Genomic DNA, 23,116 nt, shown 5'->3' with positions numbered 1-23,116 from the left:
CCCTTATTAGCATCTCTTCATTTCTCTCTCAGTTTATTCCTAATCACCACTACTGGCCCTAAATGTGATGTCTGGGATTCAAGCCGTCAGCGATCCTAAGACAGGAGGAGAGGAAATGGGCTTTACAACCAGGGAGATCTCATCCTCAAAGGTGACTAAAAACAATCAAAACCCTACGTTGGTTTTCCCAGCTCCAGATAAACTTCCAATGTGGCGAAGATTCCTTTCTGATGCCTGTTCATTCCACTAAATGGGGAAGAGGTGGGGCATTTGCTTTATGTTCAGCTTCATGAATCACCTGACTTTCTATTTTATTAAAAAAATAATAATAAATCCAGATTTCCTGCAAGGTTTTGGTTTTGGGGGTATTTTGGTCCACTTTCCTTCCTTTTTACCTGGTAGCTACCAACACCAGCCACTTGAAGTTTAATTTCCATGCCATTAAGCTTAAAAGACAGAGTTTTTAAAAATAATGATAATAGTAATAACACCCAAGGCTTTTTCTTACATCATCAGTCATTTTCAGGACAGGAACAGCACCCCTCTGTGGGGAGCCTCTTACATTTAGTGGGAAGCAGACTTCTGGCCAGGACTTTGGGCTCCTGCCTGCCCTTTTAAAAAGTGTCCAGGGGGCCTCTGACTTCCCCTTGGGGAGGGGCAAAACCAGCTCTGACTGGTAGGTACGTGGGCTTCAGCATTCCTGCAAGGATCCAGCCACTGAACACTTACTCCATCCTAAAACAACAACCTAAACAAAGGCACCCCCTTTCCACTTCCTGGCATTCTCCAGAAATCCTGCTGCAACAAAACGCAGGCCTCAGACAGAAGAACAACCTCTCCCACTGTCTCCGTGTTCCACCAAATGTCTATTTACCCTCATTAATTTTTTTTTCTCTTTTCTTTTTCCTCAACCTGAAACCATCAGCTATGAGTCAGAGAGCGATCATTAACTTTTACAGCTTCCACACACATCCACCTACTCACATTGGGGGAAAGAAGTATTGACTTGCAACATTGCCTGAGACCAAAATCCTGTAAGAAGAAAAAAAAAAAGGGAAAAAATTGCTTCAAGAAAGTTACATCTATAGGTCTATGGGGGGATGCTACACATTCGCTGTTTTTTTCCACTCTGTGCTGCAATCTCTTGCAAAATAAAAAAAGAAAGAAAGAAAAAAGAAATGAAGTTGAACTTTGGGGATGGTGATCGGCTTTTCTGGGTTGATTTCTGAGAAAAACTAGGTGGTTTTCTTTACACATTAAAACAGAGTTCTTAATGCTTGGAGGCTGGAGGGGGGAGATAGAAAGTGTATCAACTTTTCTGAACACGTTTCTAGCCCCAAAGCACCCAGGCTCCAGGGCTGAGCCATGTCCCTCACACAGCATTCCCTGAAAGTTGCTAGCTTCACTAACACCCTCTCAATGATGCCCCCCATCATTACTCCACTTAGCAGTCACAGTGCTGCAACTCATAACGAATTAATTTGCATTAATGCGGGGTTCCTGTGTCCTTCCCTGGATAGGCCACTGTGATTCAGGCTTCAGAAAACTGACAGGACAGTAACATAGTGCCTTTTCTTTCACTTTCTAAAACAAACCAACCCCACCCCAAGACCCACACAAACCCTCCCGATTTTTTTAAGCATTTTACTAATATATTTAGTACATCATAATTGGCCCAGCACGCAGGAACCTAGTTATCTTCTCAGTAAATATTTATAGCATCACTTCTTTCCCATTCATTCTGCATTTTCTTGGGAGAATCTCACTGCAGCCTACATCTGCAATTCATTGACTTTACAATTTACCACATGTTGGGATGGGAGAGGTCTTAGCTCCATTTGAATCACTACACAAATATGCAAGTGATTTATCGGTTTCAAACTGGAGACTGCAAGAGAAGGACTCCACTTTTCCTGAACATTACTTCTTCTGGCAGGCCATGAACAATTACAGTGCGTACTAATTAAGCTCTGTAAATGTGCTGTGCCCTGCTAATGCCTACCAGGCCTCAAATTTATTTTCATGATGCCAAACTTTAGTGAGCAATTTTAACTCCTTCGGGGCTGATCCCACTAATACCCATTCCTTCCCCCTGTGGACCAAACCGTTTGGGGCTACTTCACCACAGGGGAAAAAAAAAAAAAAAAGAATAAAGTATAACGGGCTGAATTACCAGCCAGAAATCAGATGTGCCTAAGGAAGGAAAAGCTATCCTGGGAAAACGTAGGAACACCAGGACTGATAACCCGTTCAAAGATCCCACAGCCCCATCTTTGTAATGAGCTGTTAAGGGATGCATATCTGTCCCTGAGGGCTAGTAAGTTTCTGCATTCCATTGATTAGAAAATAAAACCTTTCAGCCTGGGTCTTTAAGTTGGGGTTGGCTGGAGAGAAGGATCCGGCCAGAAATGATGGAACCCACAGCCCTCCCTCTACCGTTTCCCACGCACCTCAGAACCCCATGCCCCTTTAGCATGTGGTCGGTCAGCTTGCAACACACACACATACTAGCCCACTTTTAAAAAACAAATTAAAATCAGCAAAACGATTGGCCTTGGAGGCCTCACACCGGGGTTTGGACCACAAATGCCCCACCCCCAGATCACCACACAATAACTGATATGAAACCTATCTGCTGCCAGATCCTCACTTTGGGTGAGGAGTGGACTGGAACCCGTCTCAGCTGAGCAAGCGGATCTGGTTTTAAACAGCAAGCACCCCTCCCCCATGGCCCTCCCCCATCTCCTAAGGAACTTCCAACCCCGTTTCCTCCCAGCCACTCATTCCCCAAGCCCAAATCTGTGCCCCATCCCCTTCTACTTTTCTAATCTTAGTCCAGCATCTATTCTGCCTCCCTGGGCGACATTGCTGTGTACCTTTCCCAAATGCCAGGCTTTCCTTCCCATCCCCAACATAAACCTGGACTGTTTCTGCTCATCTATTAATGTCCTTAAGGTGACTCTCCTCTCCCTCTTTTTTATTTTTTCAAACCCTCGGGTTAACCAGTGCCCTATGCAATGTGTGTATTTTCCCTTCCAGCTCAGTGGAACATCATATAAATTACAGAGCAGTCTCCCCTATCCGGTTTCTGTAAGTATTCTGGGAAATATGCACTATATCGGCAACATAGACTTTAAAAAAAAAAAGAAGGAAGAAAAGAAAAAGGGAGAACCCAGAAGGAAAAAGATGCAAACACCGAGAGCAACTTTGCTTTCGAAAAAGGCATTTGTGCAGAGCCCCCCACTGAATGCCCATGCCTGAAAGTGCGCTGTATAGACGTGTATAACAATAGCCTAGAGGAAAACTACAAGTCAGCTGCCAAAGGAGGGGGTGTCGGCCCCAGTCAGCTCAGATTGCAGGGGTGGGGGTCACAGGAGGGGGGAGGGCAGCATTTGCGATGGGCTTTCCCTCGCCGCCCCCCCCCCATCTCATTGCTTATAATTAGTGAGAGAAATCTGAGCTACTGCCAATGTCTGCGGACCTTGAATATTATAAGGCCAACGTGGCGTCAAATATCTTAACATTCATAAGTGTTATGGGCTGTAAATAAAGCCTGTGGATTTATGACCCGGTGGCGCTTGCCAGCAAAGGACTGGGGCACATTTCTTTCAGCAGACCTGTCGAGGTGCAAGTTTGCCTTTGGTTGTAAAATTAACCATTTCCTTCACAAATGTGCTCAATTATAAGTCAGAGCTGAAGATTTACTTACACGGTTGGCCAATACTCACTCCCAGAAGAAACTCGGACCCCCCCCCCCACATCACACCCCCCTGGGAAAATAAAAGCCTCCAGAATCTGATTGACGCCCCCCACCCCCCGGCTTTTCAAAACTTCTGTACTGTGTCACCTCTAAACAGTTATAAATGCGGTTCAAGATATTATCTAATTCCACTTACCAAGACTAAAAAGCTTACAACCTACTTCCTTGGAAAGTGCTTATTTATTTGACAAGTCTATGGTTTAAAAAAAAAAAAAAAAGTAAATCACTCCTGGCCTGCAGTCTCATCCCTTCCCCCAATATAATGTCATCTACTTCCTGTGCAAGAGAGAGCCCTTTGCTAAATCCAGGTTGTCTCATACTTAACTGCCAATAAACCAACTTCCACATAACTTCCAGACAGCTGGGGGAAAGGTCCCCGGGAGTTTTAGTCACGGTCCAGAAACACGCGTCCGCCCAAAAATTTGCAGCTGTCCTTTCTCCCCAGTGCATTTTTAATGTGACTCGGGGGCCCCTCTGGTGAAGCATCTTGACAAAATGTGAAATCGTCTTAGGTACCTCCTCCTGGTTGGCCCGGGGTGCCTGTGCGAGGAAAGGGGCACCAGGATTTCCCAGCCCAGAACTCCAGGCACGTTTTGCAGGCACACAGGCACCTCATGGGATGGAGAGGGGCATGCAAAACCTGGAGAGACGTGGACTGTCCCCTTTAAAGGCACAGCCTCTGGTGCAACTATTAAAATGCGAGTTTTTCTAACGCAAGTATTTTTTGCGCCGCTCCCAGGACAGCCTTCTTGATCTGCCACCACGCGGACACCTTCCTGGAACTTTTTCACAGCTTGCTAAGAAACAGAGAAAGCTGACCAGCTTCCAGCGGGGACTCCAAGTGAAATCCGCATCAGTAAAATTCACATCAACGTGCAAAACTCCTCGGGAGGAACGGGGATTTGTCTGCCTCTAAATCTTTCCCCAATCAGATAGAGGGCATCAGTGAAAGCTACTTCCCTCGAGCTGTCAAAAGTTTCCAAAATCACTTCTTCCAAAGAAGCACTTTAGGCTCCCGGCTGCTTCATAGTTTGTTTCTGGGGTTTCAGAAAGCTTTAAATTCAACCAACGGCAAGGCGCTGGCATATTAAATTTATAATCATTAAAATATGACTTACTGGGTGAGTGTTGAACCCATAATCCATACTGCAGACATTAAACCCCAACCTATAAAGATTAGCACAGAATTAATCCTGTGGCAGTCAGATTGAAACCTAAACATGTTCCCCATAAATATTTCGGAAGGAGATGAAAAACAATTAGCATACATACCAAAGAAGGGCAAGACCACCTGTTCTTTTTCAGGGTGATAAGCATTTTATTGTTCTCTATTTAAAATGTAATGACCTGTGTAATTACAGTAATATTACATTGTTATGTAGGGGGCTTGGAATGTCACACTTTGAAAAGTGTTGTCAAAACAAAAGGGGTGCAGGTGGGGGGTGGGAGGACAACAGGGAAGGACCACCATTAACCCTTCACACTCCCGGGTCTGGCTCTTTTGTATTAGAAAGGATTACGTTGTTTGGATGAGGAGAAAACATCCATTTTTCACCAGGCAGAAAGAGAAGTTGCCTGGCTACATGCAACCCCAGCGAAGAGGCCCCTCTTGGCTTCCTTTAAATGCCCGATTCCAAGTTCAAAAATGAATTCAAGATGCTGCTTATTTATTTGTGCAAACTAGTAGCAAACAGCTCAGTGGAAAAGCAAATAACTTCGGATAAAAGATGCAAGAAGTCTTAACAATCAAAAAGCAATTTCAAACCTAACTAGAATTTCGACCACACCATATTCCCACTTCTGGCTTGGCAGGGGGGAAAAAGAAACGCAACACTACTTTTTTCCTATCAACTTTAATATGGTAACAGCAGTCTTATCTTTAACATACAAATGTTACCACAATTCTAATATTTGCAGCCCTATCACTTCCCATCTACCTAACTAGACCTCTCTCCTTACTGTGTTTTTGTCTTCAAATCTGTCTTTTAAAAAGCCGTTCCCATTACTGTATCAAAGACTAAACTAATGTTATGCAGAAACCTTTGTCGTTTTAAAATAAAATTATCACTATCAAGCTTTATGGCGTCTTCAGCCATTAAAGCGTTATTCTTGAGATAATGTGGTATTCATCATAAGTCGACTCAATGATACTCCTTAATTCTTTACATTCTTAAATAGAAAAGCAGAAATCAGGGATCGAAAGAGTTGGCTTTTTAAAGGATGCAGCTGCTTTACAGGTACCTGAGAGGCAACAGAAAATGTAGCAAAAACACCACCACCAAGGAGGGTCGGGTCTGAACTAAGCATACAGCTAATTTGTCTTTACACCTTGCCCTCCCAAACACCCTCTATGAAGCACTAAGCATTTCAGATAGGCATGAAAAGACGGCTGTCTTGCCTATAGATTCCTCCGGCAGCTGTATCAAATCTGGAATTGCAAGCTGGCCCCTCCGATGGAAGACGTCAGGAGTGACACACAACAGCCTCTCGTCCTCATTTCCATTGCTCTGCTAACCGGCCTAAATAACTAAAACTTCAATTTTGGAGCGCAAAAATCTAACCCAGGTAACAGACAGGAAGGCGGAAGGGGCAGTGCACACAAAAAGATGTCCGTTGGTGTTTGACATGCAAATACGGAAAACTGCCTACTGAGTTCAGAAATGTCTCCTCAGACTCCATCTGATGTCACAGCACAAGGCCACCCGCTAGGTCCACAATTAAAAGAACGAGGCTCCGTCTATTCCTATAATGCCCACAAAGGGGACCGGGGGTCCGCAGCCTTCCCTTTCGCACCAGGGAATCGTTTCTTTGCCTCCAACGATTTCCCTGTTTCCTAATTACAGCACAACACCACTGCTCAAGTGGTCGGAGATGGGATGGCGACACGGCCAGCCGGCACAGACTGGGGAGTTTTTGCAAAGAGTCAAGAAAGCCAGCAAGACCGCCACCCAAGCTCAATATTCAGATGGCCTTTCGGATGGCCAAGTGGATTTTAAAATAATACCCTGGGAGGGGGAGGGGAGGACAGGAAGACATTCTCATGGTTACTTTGGAATGTTGCTTGGTCGGGTGAGTGAGTACACAAACCATCCGATTCGGAGCAGAAAGCTCTTGCCCTCGAGCTCCCAAGAAAAATACAACCAAGCCGGGCTGTGCTCCCCCCCCCACAGCCGGGTCCCTGCAGCCTGCAAGCGCTGGCCCTGCAGGAGGAGGTCGGCGGAGCGGCTCTCCCAGCTTCCCAGGCATGCAGAAGCCTGAGCGCAGGGGAGGGGGAATAATTATTTCTCTTTCCTAGCCATAAAAAAATGACCGGTCTAGCATGCCCTTACCATTTTTGCCAGGGCCCAAGAAACAAGTCAAACCTGATAGTTAATATTTTAATGCTTAAAAACACTTGTAGATCTGATCGACTCCCGTCCGGCAAGCCCTAGGGTCATTAGCATCGAACCCATGCCTGTTCAACAGTGGCTGCATTATTTCAAACAGCTATCTCCAGTTACCGAAAAAGAAAAAACAAAAGTAGCGTGTGTGTAAATAAGGGGGGGTGGGGGGGACCCAAACCAGAGAAGGTGCAAATGACAATTCCGGGAACACCCGGCACAAATGGCTACAGACTGCGGCTAGAGATTTTTCAATCCAGGCTTTTTAAGCGGAGGGGGGGAGGGAGTTCAGGGCAAGGGCAGGGGGCATAGGCCAGTCCGGGAAGGGGGTGAGCCTTATTAACAAATGTCAGCGGTGGGCAACGCAGCCTACGGGAAGCGGCCAGGAGCCTAGCACCCCGAGCCGCTCCAGGGCCTCCAAAGTTGGGAGGCCCACGATCAGCAGTCCACTCCCCTGAAGGAGAGGCGCCCTTGGCTTCCCCTTTGCACCTTGGGCCCGCGTACCCTGGCGTCTGCCTCCCCTTCCCTAGGGCTCACTGAGCTGGCAAGCGCAGACCCCGCTCTAAGCTCCAAGGCACCAAAAATTCCCTAGAAATACATCAAGTCCGCTCGGAGGAGGCCATCCCGGCTGCCCACAAACCCAGAACCCCGGCCACAGGGGCCTTCCCCACCCCGCGCAGGCCGGGGGGGAGCCCGCGGCCAGAGCGCCGGGGAAGCCGAGCCCGCCCAGGCGCCCAGGGCGCTCGCGGCCCTGCGGGGTGGCCAAACGAGAGCAAGCCCAGAGGCCCCAAGTTTGCAGCGGGACCAGTCTGGCAAGCATGACCTTCCAGGGCAAAGGGGGAGGAGGGCTAAGAGCCGGCGATCGACACTAGAAAGCTAAACAAATAACCGGCCGAGAGAGAAAGCCCAGGCGCTTCGCCACGGCCTCGGGCTCCGCGCGCGCGCTCGCTCGCTTTCAGGTCCAACACCTGGAGGACAATCCCCTCTACCCCGCGCGTCGGGCGCAGCCCAGTCCCTGGGTCCCCGGCAGCGGCAGCCAAGGGGTTAACCGGGGAAAGCCCAAGACGCCACAGAAGAGAGAGGGAGAGAGAGAGAGAGAGAGAGAGAGAGAGAGAAAGAAAGAGCCACACAGTCATCTTCCCAGGGTGAAGAAACAAACACCACCGAAGGGGGAGGGGGCCATCAGAGCGCAAAAAAAAAAAAAAAAAAACTTCTGATTTTTCCCTCCCCAACAAAGCCCTGCTCGGACAGAAAGGTCTCCCCAACATCACGAGGCAGCAAACTGAAAGCAAGAACATGGCGAAGTGCAAACAAATCCAGTCCACAAAAGGCAGAAAAGTTTGGAGAGTTTCGGGCGGCCTGGGCCACGGGCGGGGGAGGGGAGGCGGGGAGGGGAGGAGGCGGGGAGGGGGGAGGGGAGAGAGGGAGGGAGGGAGGGGAGGGGAAGGAGGGGGCAGGGGAGAGGCCGCATGCGGGGGCCGGGCGGGCGGGCAGCGGGCGGGGGCCGGGCGCGGAGGCACTTACGGTTCGGGCGGTGGGCGAGAGCGATCCGTTGGGGAGGTAGGGGCTCGTCAGGTCGGGGATCATGATGAAGGGGTAGCCGGGATACGGTGGCCCCTTAAAGAGCCCTCCATCTTGCCTCTTGGCCGCTAACATGGCGGGGCGGCGAGGGGACGGCGGCGGCGGCCGCGCGGAGCGGGAGAGAGCGGGGAGAAACTTTTTAGAGCGCGGCCCCGGAGGCCGGGCGCCCCGGCCGGGCCGGCGCAGAGCCGGGCCGAGCGGGGCGCGGGCCCCCGGGCGCGCGGGGCGGCGGGCCCGGGGGGCGGCTGCGGGGCGCGCGGGGCGTACTCACCTTCTTCCAAACTTTCCCGGGATTTATCTCGGAAACTTTCGGAGCGAGGCGGAGGCCGTCTTTCCGCCTTCCCGGAGGGATGGATGGAGGTGGGGAGGGCGAGGGGCAAACGCCACGCCGAAGGGGGGAGAAGGGGGGAAGAGAGAAAGAAGCAGCGGGGTGGGGGGGTTCGGGGGGGGGAGAGAAAATCGGGGTTACAAGTTTTCGCAATGGTGGCACGGCACGCACCCGCCGCCCGCCCGCCCGGCCCCGCGGCGCCCCGCCGCCGCCCCCGGCCCCGATTTCTCCCCTGGAAGCCACATTTGCCAAACCCAGGAAATAAGACTGAAAACCCCACCAGCCCGAGGGGCTTTTCCTACCTCGGAATCGGAAGAGCTGTTTTGATTCGTTTCTGATTCATTGACTAGCGACGACTTGACATCGGCTAAATCCCTCTCTGCCGAGGAGTTTTCCGAGCTCTTCTCCTCCTGCTCGCCCTCGTCTTTGAAGGAAATCAGTTCGTCGTTGGCGCCTAGGTCATCTCCTCCACCGCCGTTCAGCTGCGGCATTTTTTTTCACCCACCAGCAGCAATTTTGGAAGAAAAATGAAGGAGGAAGAAAAGCAAAAAAAAAAAAAAAAAAAAAAATACCCCCAAAAAGTTTCGTTCCCCCCTCCAAAAAAAAAAAAATACTGCAAGAAAAAGACGAGTCCAAGGTGAACTTTTTTTTTTCAGCTTTGGGGTCTTTTTCTCCTGGGGAGGGGAAAGAGGGAGGAGGGGAGGGGAAGGGGGGGGAGAGATCTTCTGCACGCGTGAGTTTGGGTTTCTTTTTTCTCTCGTTCCCAAGGATCCGATCAATGTGCAAAAAAATAATAAATAAAAAAAGGGGGGGTAAAAAAACACACACACACACCAACAACAACAAGAAGAAGTCAGATATAAAGCGCAAAGGGGGGGGAAGCCGAAGATACAGGAGGAGCTCGTGCCGCTCGAATTTGAGTGAGTTGAAGTTAGACTGAGAGCTTTTCAGTTCAAAGGCGGCGCTGATTGACAGATAGAAAAAGGGGATCGAAATCCGGAGGAACGGAGTAGTCTGGGAGCGGAGATTATTGACAGGGCGAGAGGAACACACTCGCTTAATGAGATGCCGGGGGGCGGGGCCGCCCCGGTGACGTGTGCATAAATAAACAGCCGGGGTGGGCGGGGCGGGGGCGGCCAACAATGATCCTTTCGGGCGCCGGGAGAGGGAGGAGGAGGAGGAGCGGGGCGGGGGCGGAGAGGGGGAGGGAGGAGTGCGTGTGCAGGGGGAAGAGGCCCGCGCGGAGGGTGCGACCCCGGGAGCCTGGGCGAGGGGGACGGGGACTCGCTCCGGGTAGGGGGTGGCCTCGGAAAGACAATGCGGAGTGGGAGAGGAGGGGAAGGGGGTGGCGACCAAGTCAGGAATCCGAGCCCAGGAAGGCGGAAGGAAAGCCCACTTGGGGGGCGGGGATGGGGAGAGGCCCAGAAACTGTGCAGTTTAGAAATGCTAGAAATAAAAGTCTTCCAGAGAGGGGAAAGGAGGAGAGTATGGTAAGGAAAGGGGTGCACGGGGTGGGGGTGAGGGGTGCTCAGGGGTTAATCCCGCAGTGAAATCAGCCACCCTGGGGCAGGATGTAGCCGAAGTGGCCAAAAAGAAAGATCCAACCCTCCACTTTCGGCGGGCTTGGGGAAGTGGAGGGCTGGGCAGAGTTCCTGGTCATTGCAGTGAAAGAAAACTATTAACCCACGAGGTCTCCCCCCCCTTTTTGTTTATTAACAGTGAATCAGTTCATTAAATGTTGTCTCACTTGGACAAATATGCCAAGATGACTTTTTATCCAAAAAATAATCCAATACTGTAGTGTTTGTTAGGGACATTAAAAAATATCTTTAAGGAAAAAAAATACATGATTTTAATGTAGTGTTGGGTGTGTGTGTGTGTGTGTGTGTGTGTGTGTGTGTGTGTTTAACTGACGTCGGAGTTGGTAGGAAATGAGCTAGGATTCAAAGTCCTTTCTGACTTTGGAGGTGAAAAGTTTGGGCGTTGACACCACCAGGGAAAATAAAACTGAAAGTTCACCAAGCCCTGGGATCAGAGGTGCTGGAGTCTTCCTCCAAGGGGGTCTGAAATGAAATCCCGGAAAGACTGCCCAAATAATCAAGATGTAGATGGCTCTGGCAGGAAATTGCTAACCAAGTTGATGCTGGAAGACCTCAGGGAGGAGATGGAAAACCTGGGGTTTGAAGCAGGCATTTGTTGACTTTTAGGCACTCTCCTGGGAAGCAGATTGATTTGCTACAAAATGGGAACAGAATTATGTTAAAGGGGGAACAGCCAGGCTCCCAAAGCAGTGTTCCTGGGTGATGGAGCAAGAACACTCATTTTCTTGCAAATATCCAATGAGAAGTGGGCCGGAAACTCCAACAGGGAAAGGGGACAAAAAGAATGGGGGCGGGGGGAGAAGAAGAAATCAGTAGGAATTAGCAAATTGTTAGAAATAGTGTTGGTCTAGAGTCCATGATGCATTAAATTATCCCACCCATCCCTAAAAAATATATAAATAAATAAATAAATAAAAATCTCGCCGTGGCTGGTTTGGCTCAGTGGATAGAGCATCGGCCTGCGGACTTAAGGGTCCCAGGTTCGATTCCGGTCAAGGAAGGGCATATGCCCAAGTTACAGGCTTGATCCCCAGTGGGGGGCATGCAGAAGGCAGCTGATCAATGATTCTCATCATTGATGTTTCTATCTCTCTCTTCTTCCTTCCTCTCTGAAATCAATAAATAAAAATAAAAATCTCACCTGCCTTTCAGCCAGCCCATCAGCACCTAAGATTTCCAAAAGAAAAGCAGATTTTCCATGTAATATTTAGAGAGTTTGGGATTTCAGCAAAACTGTTTTATAAGCTAAAGGTCTCAGAAAGAAGACTACTACAAATAATGATACCAAGATTGACAAGGCCCGTGCGTTCCCCTGCAATGGAAAAAATTCACAACCACATTTGCACACTGAACAGTAAGATGCAGGCAAAATAAAAACGTGGTGGGGGGAAGGGGAGGGGGGAGGACTAGAATCACTGTAACTCCCAACTTTAATATTAATCAGAAAATCAGAAGTAGAGTGAGAAGAAGCCTGAAGAGAAGTAGAACAAATGTGTACATTTAATCAGGCAGGATTGAATAGGGTACAAAGCACAGGACTAATTAGTCTCAGCAGGTAGGACTAACCTTCAGACTTCATAAATAAATAAGGCGGGCACAGTTTCTAAGAGGGAGTGTGGAGACAGAAAGGGGATTATTTCAAGACACCAAGTAAAAACATGAAGAATGAAATGCTTCACTGTTAAATCCATGTACAAATGGATTTAACAGTTTCCTTTTTTTAGGTCTTTTCACTTGGTTGCCTGTAGGTTTATACATCTAGCGAATGACCGGTAGCTTTTCACACTTTGCTAATTGTCACCTGTATACTGAGTGTGCCTAAGTCTGTGTGCAGCCTAGACTTTCCTAAGGCCCGGTTTAAGGGCTTATTTACTTTAACTGGGACACATTTATAGTAACTCAATTTTATGGCAATTTCTTTCTCCTGTGTGGTGGTATTTTGTTTTTTCATCTAACCCCGATCTGAATTTAGTGGGATAATGAGGTCTTCTATATCCTTTATAGAGGACTACCTGGATAATAAAAGCTCATAAATATACTGACTGGAAATGTTAAAGAGTGTACTTATTGTTTTTAATGTCCTGACCTGCATTTTTATCATATGTAAATATAATGGCTTTCTTCTGATGATCAGTAGCCTCATACATTTTGGCATATCCTTATATTTCTCATTCGAAGGAAACCCTTGAATCTTTCTTTCTTTAAATCTCTGATTTAATCAAGCAATTAAAAGTTATTTCATGATAGCACATGTGCCACATTTAATTTCCTTGCCTCGTGCCATAAAAAGGCTTGGGAAGACCAGCAGGCTCTCAGACAGTCAGTAACCCCAGAGTCTCCTAAAGGGTGATGTCAGGATGGGGGTGAGGGAAGGAGTTGGGCATGGAACTGCAATTGGCAGAAAGCAAGGTCACATATTTTTTTAAACTAAAAAGTCAAGTTGGGCCCACAAAATGGACATGTAATTTATAGATTTGGTGTAAACTTTTAAAGAATAATTGCCGTGTGTCCAGGCTGAGGCAACTCGGACACTTCTTTCCTAATTTAAACCAACTTCTCTCTCTAGATATTGATGACTCCTGGTCTATAGCAGGGATTCTGAAAGCAGGGAGGACACTAGACCAGTTCTGACTTGAACTCGAATTAAGGGATTTTGCCATCTTGGTGTATACACATCGGGGGAGAGGCTGTGGCCTCCTCCTTGGAGGCTGTGCAGGAGTCAGCCCAGGGCCTGAACTCCAGGCAGACTGTCCCTCAGTCTCCCTTTCTTCTCTGACTCCTCATCCGCAGCTTCCTCACTTCTCTTTTCAATGCTCCCTTCAGCCATCCCTCATTAAATCTTGGTGGATATATGTTGATATTGATAAAAGTAATATAGTCCTAGCTGGTTTGGCTCAGTGGATAGAGCGTCGGCCTGCGGACTGAGGGGTCCCGGGTTCGATTTTGGTCAAGGGCGCATACCCGGGTTGTGGGCCGATCCCCAGTGGGGGGCATGCAGGAGGCAGCCGATCAATGATTCTCTCTCATCATTGATGTTTCTATCTCTCTCTCCCTCTCCATTCTAAAAAAATAAAAGTAATATGCATAAAATTAAGTGAATGAGTTACCTTTCCAGGGCATACTTCCTTGTTCATCCCTACTGGGGAGTGTGGAAAGGATGCTCCAGTCTCTATAAATGGCCTTTCAGGCATGGGTTCCTCATGGGGAGTGGCGGCAGAGTGTTAAGCGCCCACTGGAAAAGGTGCCGGATGGAGACGGCAGAAATAGGCCGTGTTACCTGTGGCCCCTTCGTCTTCACAGTTGAGGTGGATGGACTAGACATTTTCTTAGGTTCTTTTTAGCGTTCAGAGGCCATGATTTCACAGTTTCAGCCCTCATCCCAGTTGTGGAAGAGGCTCACCAGCAAAACAGACTCACCATACTACAAGTTTGGCTTTGGAATTCAGGAGAAGCGAGGATAGTCTGTTCACATTCACCAGAAGCCGGGAATATATGTTGACAACCATATTCAGCTCCCCCAGTTGCTCCGCAAGATTCTACTAAATTACCCTTGACAGTGATGCGCACATGTGTGCGTGTGTGTATATGTGTGTTCTAGGTGGTTTTTCTTTAAAGATCCGGGCTCCACGATGGATGATCTGTTACCCACTCTGTTGTACTTATCTATGCAGGGAGTGTGCTGACTGATGGAAGTCAAAAAAAAAAAAAAATCTGAAAACATAAGGAAGCTATAAAATGGGGAAATGTTTAGAAGCCAAAGTCCTGATTCCACCGTGAGATTTTCCTGTTTGCTTTTTGTTCTGCGTGGGTGATGGCTCCTTATTTGGACCTTGAGGAAAGCTGCTCCCTTAGCCAACATAGGAACACTGAAAATTGCCACCTAAGAGTTGTCAGTTTTAGCAGAAGAAGAGGTAGGCAGAAAGGGCCCGCTTGCTCGGCATCCTTTTGTTTTCCCCGATGATTCTGTCCAGGGATGTGGAAAGGCACACGCCCTCTTCTTCACACGCTGAGGAACACCGTTCTGTTCCGGCATTTCTCTGCAGGGCCCGGCTTGATCACCTTGCTTCAGCTAATGACAGGTCCGGGTCATAAAGTGACAATAATGCCTGATGACCCAAGGGTTAATGGGGAGATGTATGCATTTGCACAGGGTTTCATCACCTGCCTTCACAAGCTGATCACTGCCGCTATAGGCATTTGTGACAGCCTTTCGAAAGACATCAGTCCTCCATAAATATACCTTTCCTGTGGACAAGATGTCTTTTAACCCTAATAGTAATGGAAGAAGGCCAATAAATGAAACATTTACTGCATAACTTGCCTTATTTTGGGGTGGTGTACGATTCCTTTCTAGCCTTCTCTAGAAGATGTTTTCAGCCTAATTTGCTCCCTAGAAATTTCGCTTGCTACAGTTATACGTCTATGACGTGTTATTGCCTGAAGCCAAGTCTGCATAAGAACTTTCTTAAGATATACTTATCCTAATGCCAGGCTACAGGAACCGGCTGCTTTATGCAGAATTATTTGTGCTGCCCTGGTATACAGGGCAGAGACTTCCAATAGGCATTGCCATAGGGGAGGTCTAAATGTTTCTGAGAAGAGGGGAAAAGGCAGTTTTTGAAAGTTTCATCTAGGTTGATTTGTAGAAGTCTTTAGAATTAACAATTGGGTGTGTATTTAACATATTGAAATGCCTGAGGTTTTCTTTCCTTTAAAAGAAAAAAAAATAGCTCCAGTGACTCCATCCTTTTTTTATGGATCATCCTTGCCCGCCCAGATCCCATTGTTCTCTTCGTAAATGTCACCGATACCAAAGCCCCCTCCACAAAAACATGGACTCTTTAAAAAAAGAGCAGAGACGATGTCAGCCAGCATTGAGCAATCTCACAAGGTGGTTTACGTCTTTCCGAGAGTCGGAGCAGGTGAAATTTCAGGAGAAGACAATAGCATTGTTCCCCCTTGTAATTCATCTAGGCGTGGGCTGACACACCTGCTTCTGGCCCAAAGCATCATGGGATGGAGGAAGTGAAGGATCCAAGGAGCCTCTCAGCTCCAGAGGGTGATGATTTCAGGCTGGGTCCCTGCAGAAATCCGCAGCAGCTTTGAGCTCCGGTCTGTCCTTGAGGAAGGACTAACTCTATGTTGATCAAATCACGGGAGACCGGATTAGAATCCGCTCCCCCTCCTCCCCCTTGCAAAAGTCCCAGTTGTTTCTGTGAACTCCAATGATGTTGGTAGGTGAGATTTCCTAATGCAGCATTCGTTGGGACGGGAAAGGGGAAGAAGGAGAAATGACGAGCTCTGGGGTCCGGACTGGCTGTGGATCGCAGTATAGACGGCAGCCTGCAGCACAGGGCTCAGCAACAAGGAGGGAGGCTTCCGGTTGACTGTCATCTGGAGCAAACTCCGTTTCTTGGTAGCCTGAGGGCACACTGTAAATACCTAGAGCTGGAGGGAAGGCATTAATCGCTATTTCTTCAAGGTTCCAGGATGCTGAGAGTGAGGGATTATAATGACCCAAAACCCCATAAGCAGCACAGCGCCCCTTCCCAACAACCCCTCTGGTGGAAATACGGTCTTTAAGTGTGCACTCAACCCCTCATTCCCCCACATCTTCTCGATGGCCGGGGTTCAGGGCCCTCTTTTCATAGCATGGGCATGCACATTCCTTGCTTCACCCAGCCAAGGGCTCAGGTCCTGGAGAAACCCAAGGCCTGGGGCCTGAAGAACCAGTGCAGGCCCCACTCACTTTCCTCCTCCTTCCTACAGTGGCCACGAGTGATGGTGTGTATGTACCTGGGAGACCCTCCTAATCCCCTCCAGGCTTTGCTGCCCACCTCAACCCCCAAAAGCAAAGGTGATGACTATCTGGAAACCAGATGGGGTATTTCTTCGGGAAGGATCTCATCTGAATGTCTTTCAGCCTTTTCTTCTTTGAAGGAAACTCACATGCCCCTCTGCACAAGAAGCATCTTTCTATTATTTTATTTTGTGTTTCAGTTACAGTTTACATGCAATATTAGTTTGTATTAGTTTCAGGTGTACAGCATAGTGGTTAGATAATCATACAAGAAACTTCTTTCTAATGTGATATTCTGGCTGTTCATGGTGTTATTTCGTTTGTTTGTGTTTTTTTAATTGATTTTAAAGCGTGAGGAAAGGAGAGACATACACGGAGAGAAACATTGGTTTGTTGTTCCTCTTATGTATGCATTCATTGGTTGAATTTTTATGTGCCCTGAAGGGGGCTCAAACCTGCAACCTTGGTGTATCGGGATGACAACTGAGCCACCCAGCCACGGCCTCTGTTCCTGTTATTTTATTGCTGTCTACAAAACAGCAGGCACAGTAGAGTTCTTTCTTTTTTAAAAAAAAAAAAAAAAAAGTGTAATTGTTTATTTAAAATATTTAAAAGGATGCTCTAAAATATCAAGTGTTTTTTTAGAAGATAAAATCTGGGGTAATTTTCACTGTCATTTTTATACTTTCTTATACTCTCTGGTGCTATCAACATTTAGGGCTGAATAACTCCTTGTTGTTCGGGGCTGTCCTGTGGATTGTCCTTTATTGAGCAGCATCTGTGGTCTCTATCCCACTAGTTACCGTATTTTTCCGTGTATAAGACATCCCCCATGTATAAGACGCTTTTCCAACCCAAAATTAAGAAATCAATATTTTAAACATTTTGCTGGTTTTCCTCTTAAGGCCTTCTTTTTTAAGGAGTTGTTCTTCCTGTTTTCTCCACTGTCTGATCTCAGAGGCATTCCACCAGGGCAGATTCCTTGCCTGCCTCCCCTCTCCAGATGGAGGTTGAATTCCAGGCTTCAGCACAGCACACCTTAGCTCTTACCACTGGTTTTCTATCCCTCCTCAAGAGCAGCTGCATTATGAAAAGAAAAGGCACCTCAACTCAAAACAAACACATCTGGAAAGGTGGCTTTCAGCACCAAGGACAAGCTGGGAAGTGGCAGCAAAGACTTTAGGATCTCTTTGTGATCCATTGGGAGGGGCCAGCCCCACACTAAGGGTCCCCAACTACCCTCCTCTCTCTCTCTCCCTCTCTCCCTTTAGGCAAGTCCCTCTCACCCACTTAAGGCAGAACAGGACAGAGTTCAAAAGCCCCCAAGGCTTCATCTCAATTGTCTAGTAATTTAATAACCCACAGCCCTTTGCAAACACTAATTAAGCAACAGCACAACTCCCTGGTGAGGGCAGCTGGCCACATGCCCACCCCTTGGCCCCTGTTTTTAAATGGGAGGCAATGGAGAGGTGGCTCCCAGGAAAAGTGGTTTGCCTGGGGCTAAAGAGAAAGAAAGGAGGAAGCTGGGTCAAGAGGAAAGAGAGGAATTCCAGGCCACAGGACTTGGTGCAGGCAAGGCTGCTACTGGCTACTCAGCTGGTGTATCTCCTTTAGACCAGGGCCTCCTCCAGCTCTTTTGCTTCTTAGAGGAGGTTGTCAGAGGAGGTTGTTGAGAATCTGAAACTAGGTTAAGTCTCTCACACTAGGAAAATGCCCTCACTTTTCAATTTTTGCAAATACTCTCTAGACTTTTTATTAAAAAGTCCTGCCCTAAATAATCATAAGGGACGTCTTATGTTTGCTGAGTCTTTTACACTATTAGAAGCCGTTTCCAATAGGCAAGCAGTTGGGTGTGGAAGTGAACTATGTGGGTTCTAGAATGATGGGTTTGAACCTGTCCATGCCACTCATTGGCTGGGTTGCCTTGAACAAGGTATTTCACCTCCCAACCCTTCTATTCCCTCATGCATAAAGTGGAGGTAGTAGAATAGCTCTTATTAAAATTATTTCTATTTTACACATGGAAAAATTGAGACGTGGACAAATTGGACCAAACTCACTTCAGTCAGTCAGGGCTATGGTTTGAACCCAGGACTCCTGACCCTTTATATATAACTCTCTCTATTAAAACTTAAAAATTATAACATTCATATAGTGGAATGCAAAACTCTTAAACATGCCCAGGCTGGTGTGGCTCAGAGGGTCAGAGCATTGTCCCATACACTGAAAGATTGTGGATTTGATCACACATCTCTCTCTCTCTCTCTCTCTCTCTCTCTCTCTCTCTCTCTCCCTCCCTCCCTCCCTCCCTTCCTCTCTCTAAAATATATTTTTAAAATTATTTGCTAATATTCAATTTAAATTTAACTGGGTGACCTGTACCACTATTCTGACTTTTATGGCTCCAGATTAGTTTTGCCCATTCTCATATAACATAGAAATGGAATCATATAGTATGTACTCCTTTGGTTCTGGCTTCTTTTGTTTAGCATTATCTTCCTGAGAGTCAACAATGTAGCAACAGCTCTTTTCATGACCGTATAGTATTCTACTATACACAATGGAATATAAATGTGTAAGTATATACACATATTTATATCATGAATATGAATATGAATTTATCCACCCTACTATAGATGAAACTTTGGGTTGTTTTAGACAAGACTAACAGGGCTACTATAAGTATTCTTGTATATATCTTTTTGTTAATATACTAATGCATCTGTATTAGGTATATACCTAGGAGTAAAATTCCTGTGACATCAGGGTATGCGTGTGTACCTATTTAACAGGTAGTACCAAATTTCTCCAAAGCTGTTGGACCAATTTGTTCAAGAATGTACAGAGAGATTCAGTTGCTTTACCTGGTATTGGCAGTTTCCCCACTTTTATGGTGAGTACATCATGATATCTCATTGTGATTTTACCTACACTTTCCTGATGACTGATGCTATGGAGCATCTTTTTACATGCTTATTGACTAGTTAGAACTGTTAGATATTCTCTTTAGTCAAGTGCCTATTTAAGGCTTTTGCCCATTAGAAAAAAAATAGTTTGCCCACCTTCCTCCTATTGATTTATAAAAATTCTTTACATAATCTAGACTCATGTTAGCATTAAAAATGTTTTCAACACTATAGTTTTTAATCTATTCATGTGTCTTTACACTTAAAGTCATATCTTGTAGACATATAGATGTCTTGCTTTTTTATCCAATCTAACAATTTCGTTCTGCCTTTGCCTTTTAATTGGAGTATTTAGATCATTTATGTTTAATGTGAGTATTGCTATGATTGGGTTTAAATCTACCATCTTGCTATTTGATTTCTATTTTCCATATCTATTTGTTCCTTTTCCCACTTTATTTTGTATTAACTGACCATTTTTATGATTTCACTTATCACCTGTGTTGGCTTATTAGCTATAATTAATTATTGTGTTATTTTGATGTTGCTTTAGGGTTTATAGTTATAAATTTAACATATAACAGTCTACCTTCAAGTGATATTATTCCTCCGTACATATGGTTAAGAATTTACATTTACTTCCACTTCTCTTCATCCAACCTTGGTGTTATTATTGTTAAATATTTTACCACCACATATGTTACAGACTTCATAATACCTTATTATTATTTTTATTCTTAAATAACCTAATATCTTTTAAAATACTTAAATAATAAGGAAAAGGTCTCATATTTACCTATGTAGTTGGCATTTCTGGTACTCCATATTCCTTTGTGTAGATTCAGATTTCCGAGTGATAGAATTTTCCTTCTTCTCCAGGGGCTTCCTTTAACATTTCTTGCAATATGGGTCTGCTGGTGATGAATTCTTTCAACTTTTGCATGTCTAAAAAATATTTATTTCACTTTTGTTTTTGAAAGATATTTTTGCTGAGTATAGAATTCTAAATTTCCAGTGTGGGTTATTTTATTTTCTATTTTCAGTTCTTTAAAGATTTAGCTCCATTGTCTTCTGCTGGCTTGCATTGTTTCAGACAAGATGAGAATTCTACTGTCATCTTTATCTTTGTTCCTAGTATGTAGTGTGTGTGTTTTTTAATCTCTGGCTGCTTTTAAATGTTTTATTTTTCTCACTGGGTTTAGGGAATTTTGTTAAGATATGCCTTGGTGGTGTAATTTTATTCATGTTTCTTGTGTGTGGGTTTGTTGAGCTTCTTGGATCTTTAGGTTTATATTTTTTATCAAATTTGAAAAGTGTTTGATCATTATTTCTTCAAATAATTTATTCTTTGGGGACTCTAATTACATATTTTTGGACTGCTTGAAGATGTCCCATAGCTCAATGATGCTTTGTCTATATTTTAAGGTCTTTTCTTTCTTTATGTTTTATTTTAGGTAGTTTGTATTGCTGTTTGCAAGTCCACTAATTATTCTTCTACAGTATGTAATCTGCTATCAGTCCCATCTAGTGTATTTTTCATCTCAGATATCATAGTTTTCATCCCTAGAATTTCAAATAAGGTCTTTTTTATATATGTCTTTGATGTCTCTACTTAATATGCTCAATCTTTCCTATAGCTTCTTGAATATAGCTGTTTTAATGTCCCGTATACTAATTCTATCATCGGTATCACTTCTAAATCAATTTTGATTGATTTTTATACTCATTATGGGTTGTATTGTCTTGCTTCTTTGCATGCCTGTTAACTTTTTATCACATGCTAGGCATTGTGATTTTTACTTTTTTGGAGGTACTGGATATTTTGGTATTCTTATAAACTAAATACTCTTGGCTTTGTTCTGAGACATGGTTAAGTTTGATTAAATATTTTTAAAATTTATTGATTTTAGAGAGAGAGTAAGGGAGAGAAAGAAACATTGATTTGTTGTGCCACTTACTTATGCATTCATTGATGGCTTCTTGTATGTGCCTGGACCAGGAATTGAGCCAGCAAAACCTTGATGATGCTCTAACCAACTGAGCTACTCATCCAGGGCCAAGTTTGATTTTTTTTTTTTTTTAAGCCTTGTTGGGTGAGAACAGAGCAGCATTTAGTTTAAAGCTAAACTTTCCCAACCACTGAGGCAAACCATTCTGATGCTCTGTGGATTATGAGGTTTGCTAGTCTGGTTGATAAGATAGGGTAAGGAGCTATTCCTGATCCTGTGTGAGCTCCCATAATTGTTCTCTCTAATCCTTTCGGGTGAGCAGTTTCTTCACACACATTGTGCTGATCAGCACTCAGCTGAAGACGTGGGAGACCTCTGTGGACCTCCAGCTCTGTCTTTGTGCGGCTCTCTTCTCCTGGGTATGCTGCTTGGCAAACTCCGGCCACCTTGGCCGCCTCTTTCTTCCAGCTTCTCTCCTCAACTCAGGGAGACCACCAGCTCCCCATCCTTGCACACAGTTTGGAAAGGCTCCAGGCAGAAAGCTGGGTAATATCACAGTGCTCATTTGGTTTGTTTCCCGCCTCTCGGGAATCATTGCCTTTTGTTGACTGAGTGCCAGTGTTTTTTTAAAAAAACTTATTGTGTAGCTTCTTACTTGTTTCAGGCAAAAGGGTAAATCTGATCCCTTTACAGTCTTGGTCAGTAGTGGAAGTCAGCAATCAATGCAGTAAACAAAAATATGGACTCTGAGAAGGTGGCTGCAGAAGACCATGACACAGAAAAAGGTTAAGAACTGCTGCTCAGCCCCTCAGCAGTTTATCTCGTTTTGGATCGCCTTTTTTTCCAGATGCACAGATTTTGCCTTGGTCAGGTGGGACAAGGCCTACGCTGCTTTGAGGCCCTCAGAAGCTGGGGTCCAGGCATGGATGATTACGTGAGCGTGGCCTCTGGCAGGCCTTGGCTCTTGAGTAGGTATAGGAGGAACCTGATTTCCACTCTGCACCATGAATCTCCACGTTGGTTGTTGTCTCTGTTGCTTCTTGCAGAGATACTTGCAAACCTTCTGCATGCCGTGGACGAATGTATCCTGGAGTTTGAATTCCACAGCCCACTGGTTATGAATCGCTTTTTGCTCTCTCCATGCCCCTCCTGGAAACCCTTCGGATTCCGTGGCAGACGCTGCTCCATTTCCCCCTCCTCCATAATTAGGGCTTAAGCTTCATGATCCTTTGCCTGGTGAAGGAATCTACGCACACCCTAGCGCAGCGTGTTTTGTTAATCCTGGTGCAAAGTCAGAACAGGTTGGAGGTCTCTCCTGCCTCTGACTGACAAAGGAGCTGGAGGCGGGGCTGGCTCCCACCTGGAAACTCTTCATTAGCCCTGTATTTTGCCTAGTATTCCGAGTCTCCCCCAATTCCTTTTGGAGGACTGGAACTACCTGCGCTGCTCTGCACAGACAAATGAAATGAAAACATTAGCCTTTACTAGCAGGTCTGTGAGAGCTAGGCAGGAGGGGCTCATTCTACAGCGGTTAACACTGAGAAGCCTCCAAAGTTGAGCTAAAGGGCCACTCCAGCATCAAGCTCAGGAGCATCTTCCTCTGAATCTCTCTTCTTGCCGGGACTTAATGGGCCTGCGCCAGGGCTAACACAGCCATCAGCCAATCAGAGCCTAGCACACAGCATGCAGTTTTTTCATTCAATAAATGTATGAGCACCTACTGTATCCCAATTCCTATACCAGGCACTGAGGCTAGAGTGATGAGCAAAACCAAACTCTGTGTTGCCTCTTTATGTGGGGCTTACCATCTA

At 45.9% G+C, this 23,116-nt stretch overlaps 1 protein-coding gene across 1 annotated transcript in view; it reads right to left on the bottom strand.

The window, feature by feature from the left end:
- Nucleotides 1-10,094, bottom strand: part of TCF7L2 (transcription factor 7 like 2) — a 197,608-nt gene extending 187,514 nt beyond the window's left edge. The window contains 3 exon segments of the mRNA XM_079793814.1: nucleotides 8,665-8,960; nucleotides 8,963-9,059; nucleotides 9,352-10,094. Coding sequence (XP_079649940.1) covers nucleotides 8,665-8,960; nucleotides 8,963-9,059; nucleotides 9,352-9,540 — 582 coding nt within the window. The 5' untranslated portion in view covers nucleotides 9,541-10,094.
- Between the last annotated feature and the right edge of the window lie 13,022 nt (nucleotides 10,095-23,116).

The sequence above is a fragment of the Cnephaeus nilssonii genome (genome assembly GCF_951640355.1).
Source record: "Cnephaeus nilssonii genome assembly, chromosome: 16".
Lineage (NCBI taxonomy): Eukaryota > Metazoa > Chordata > Mammalia > Chiroptera > Vespertilionidae > Cnephaeus > Cnephaeus nilssonii.
Note: the sequence above shows the minus strand (reverse complement) of the source record. Positions and strands in the feature narration are given on the sequence as shown.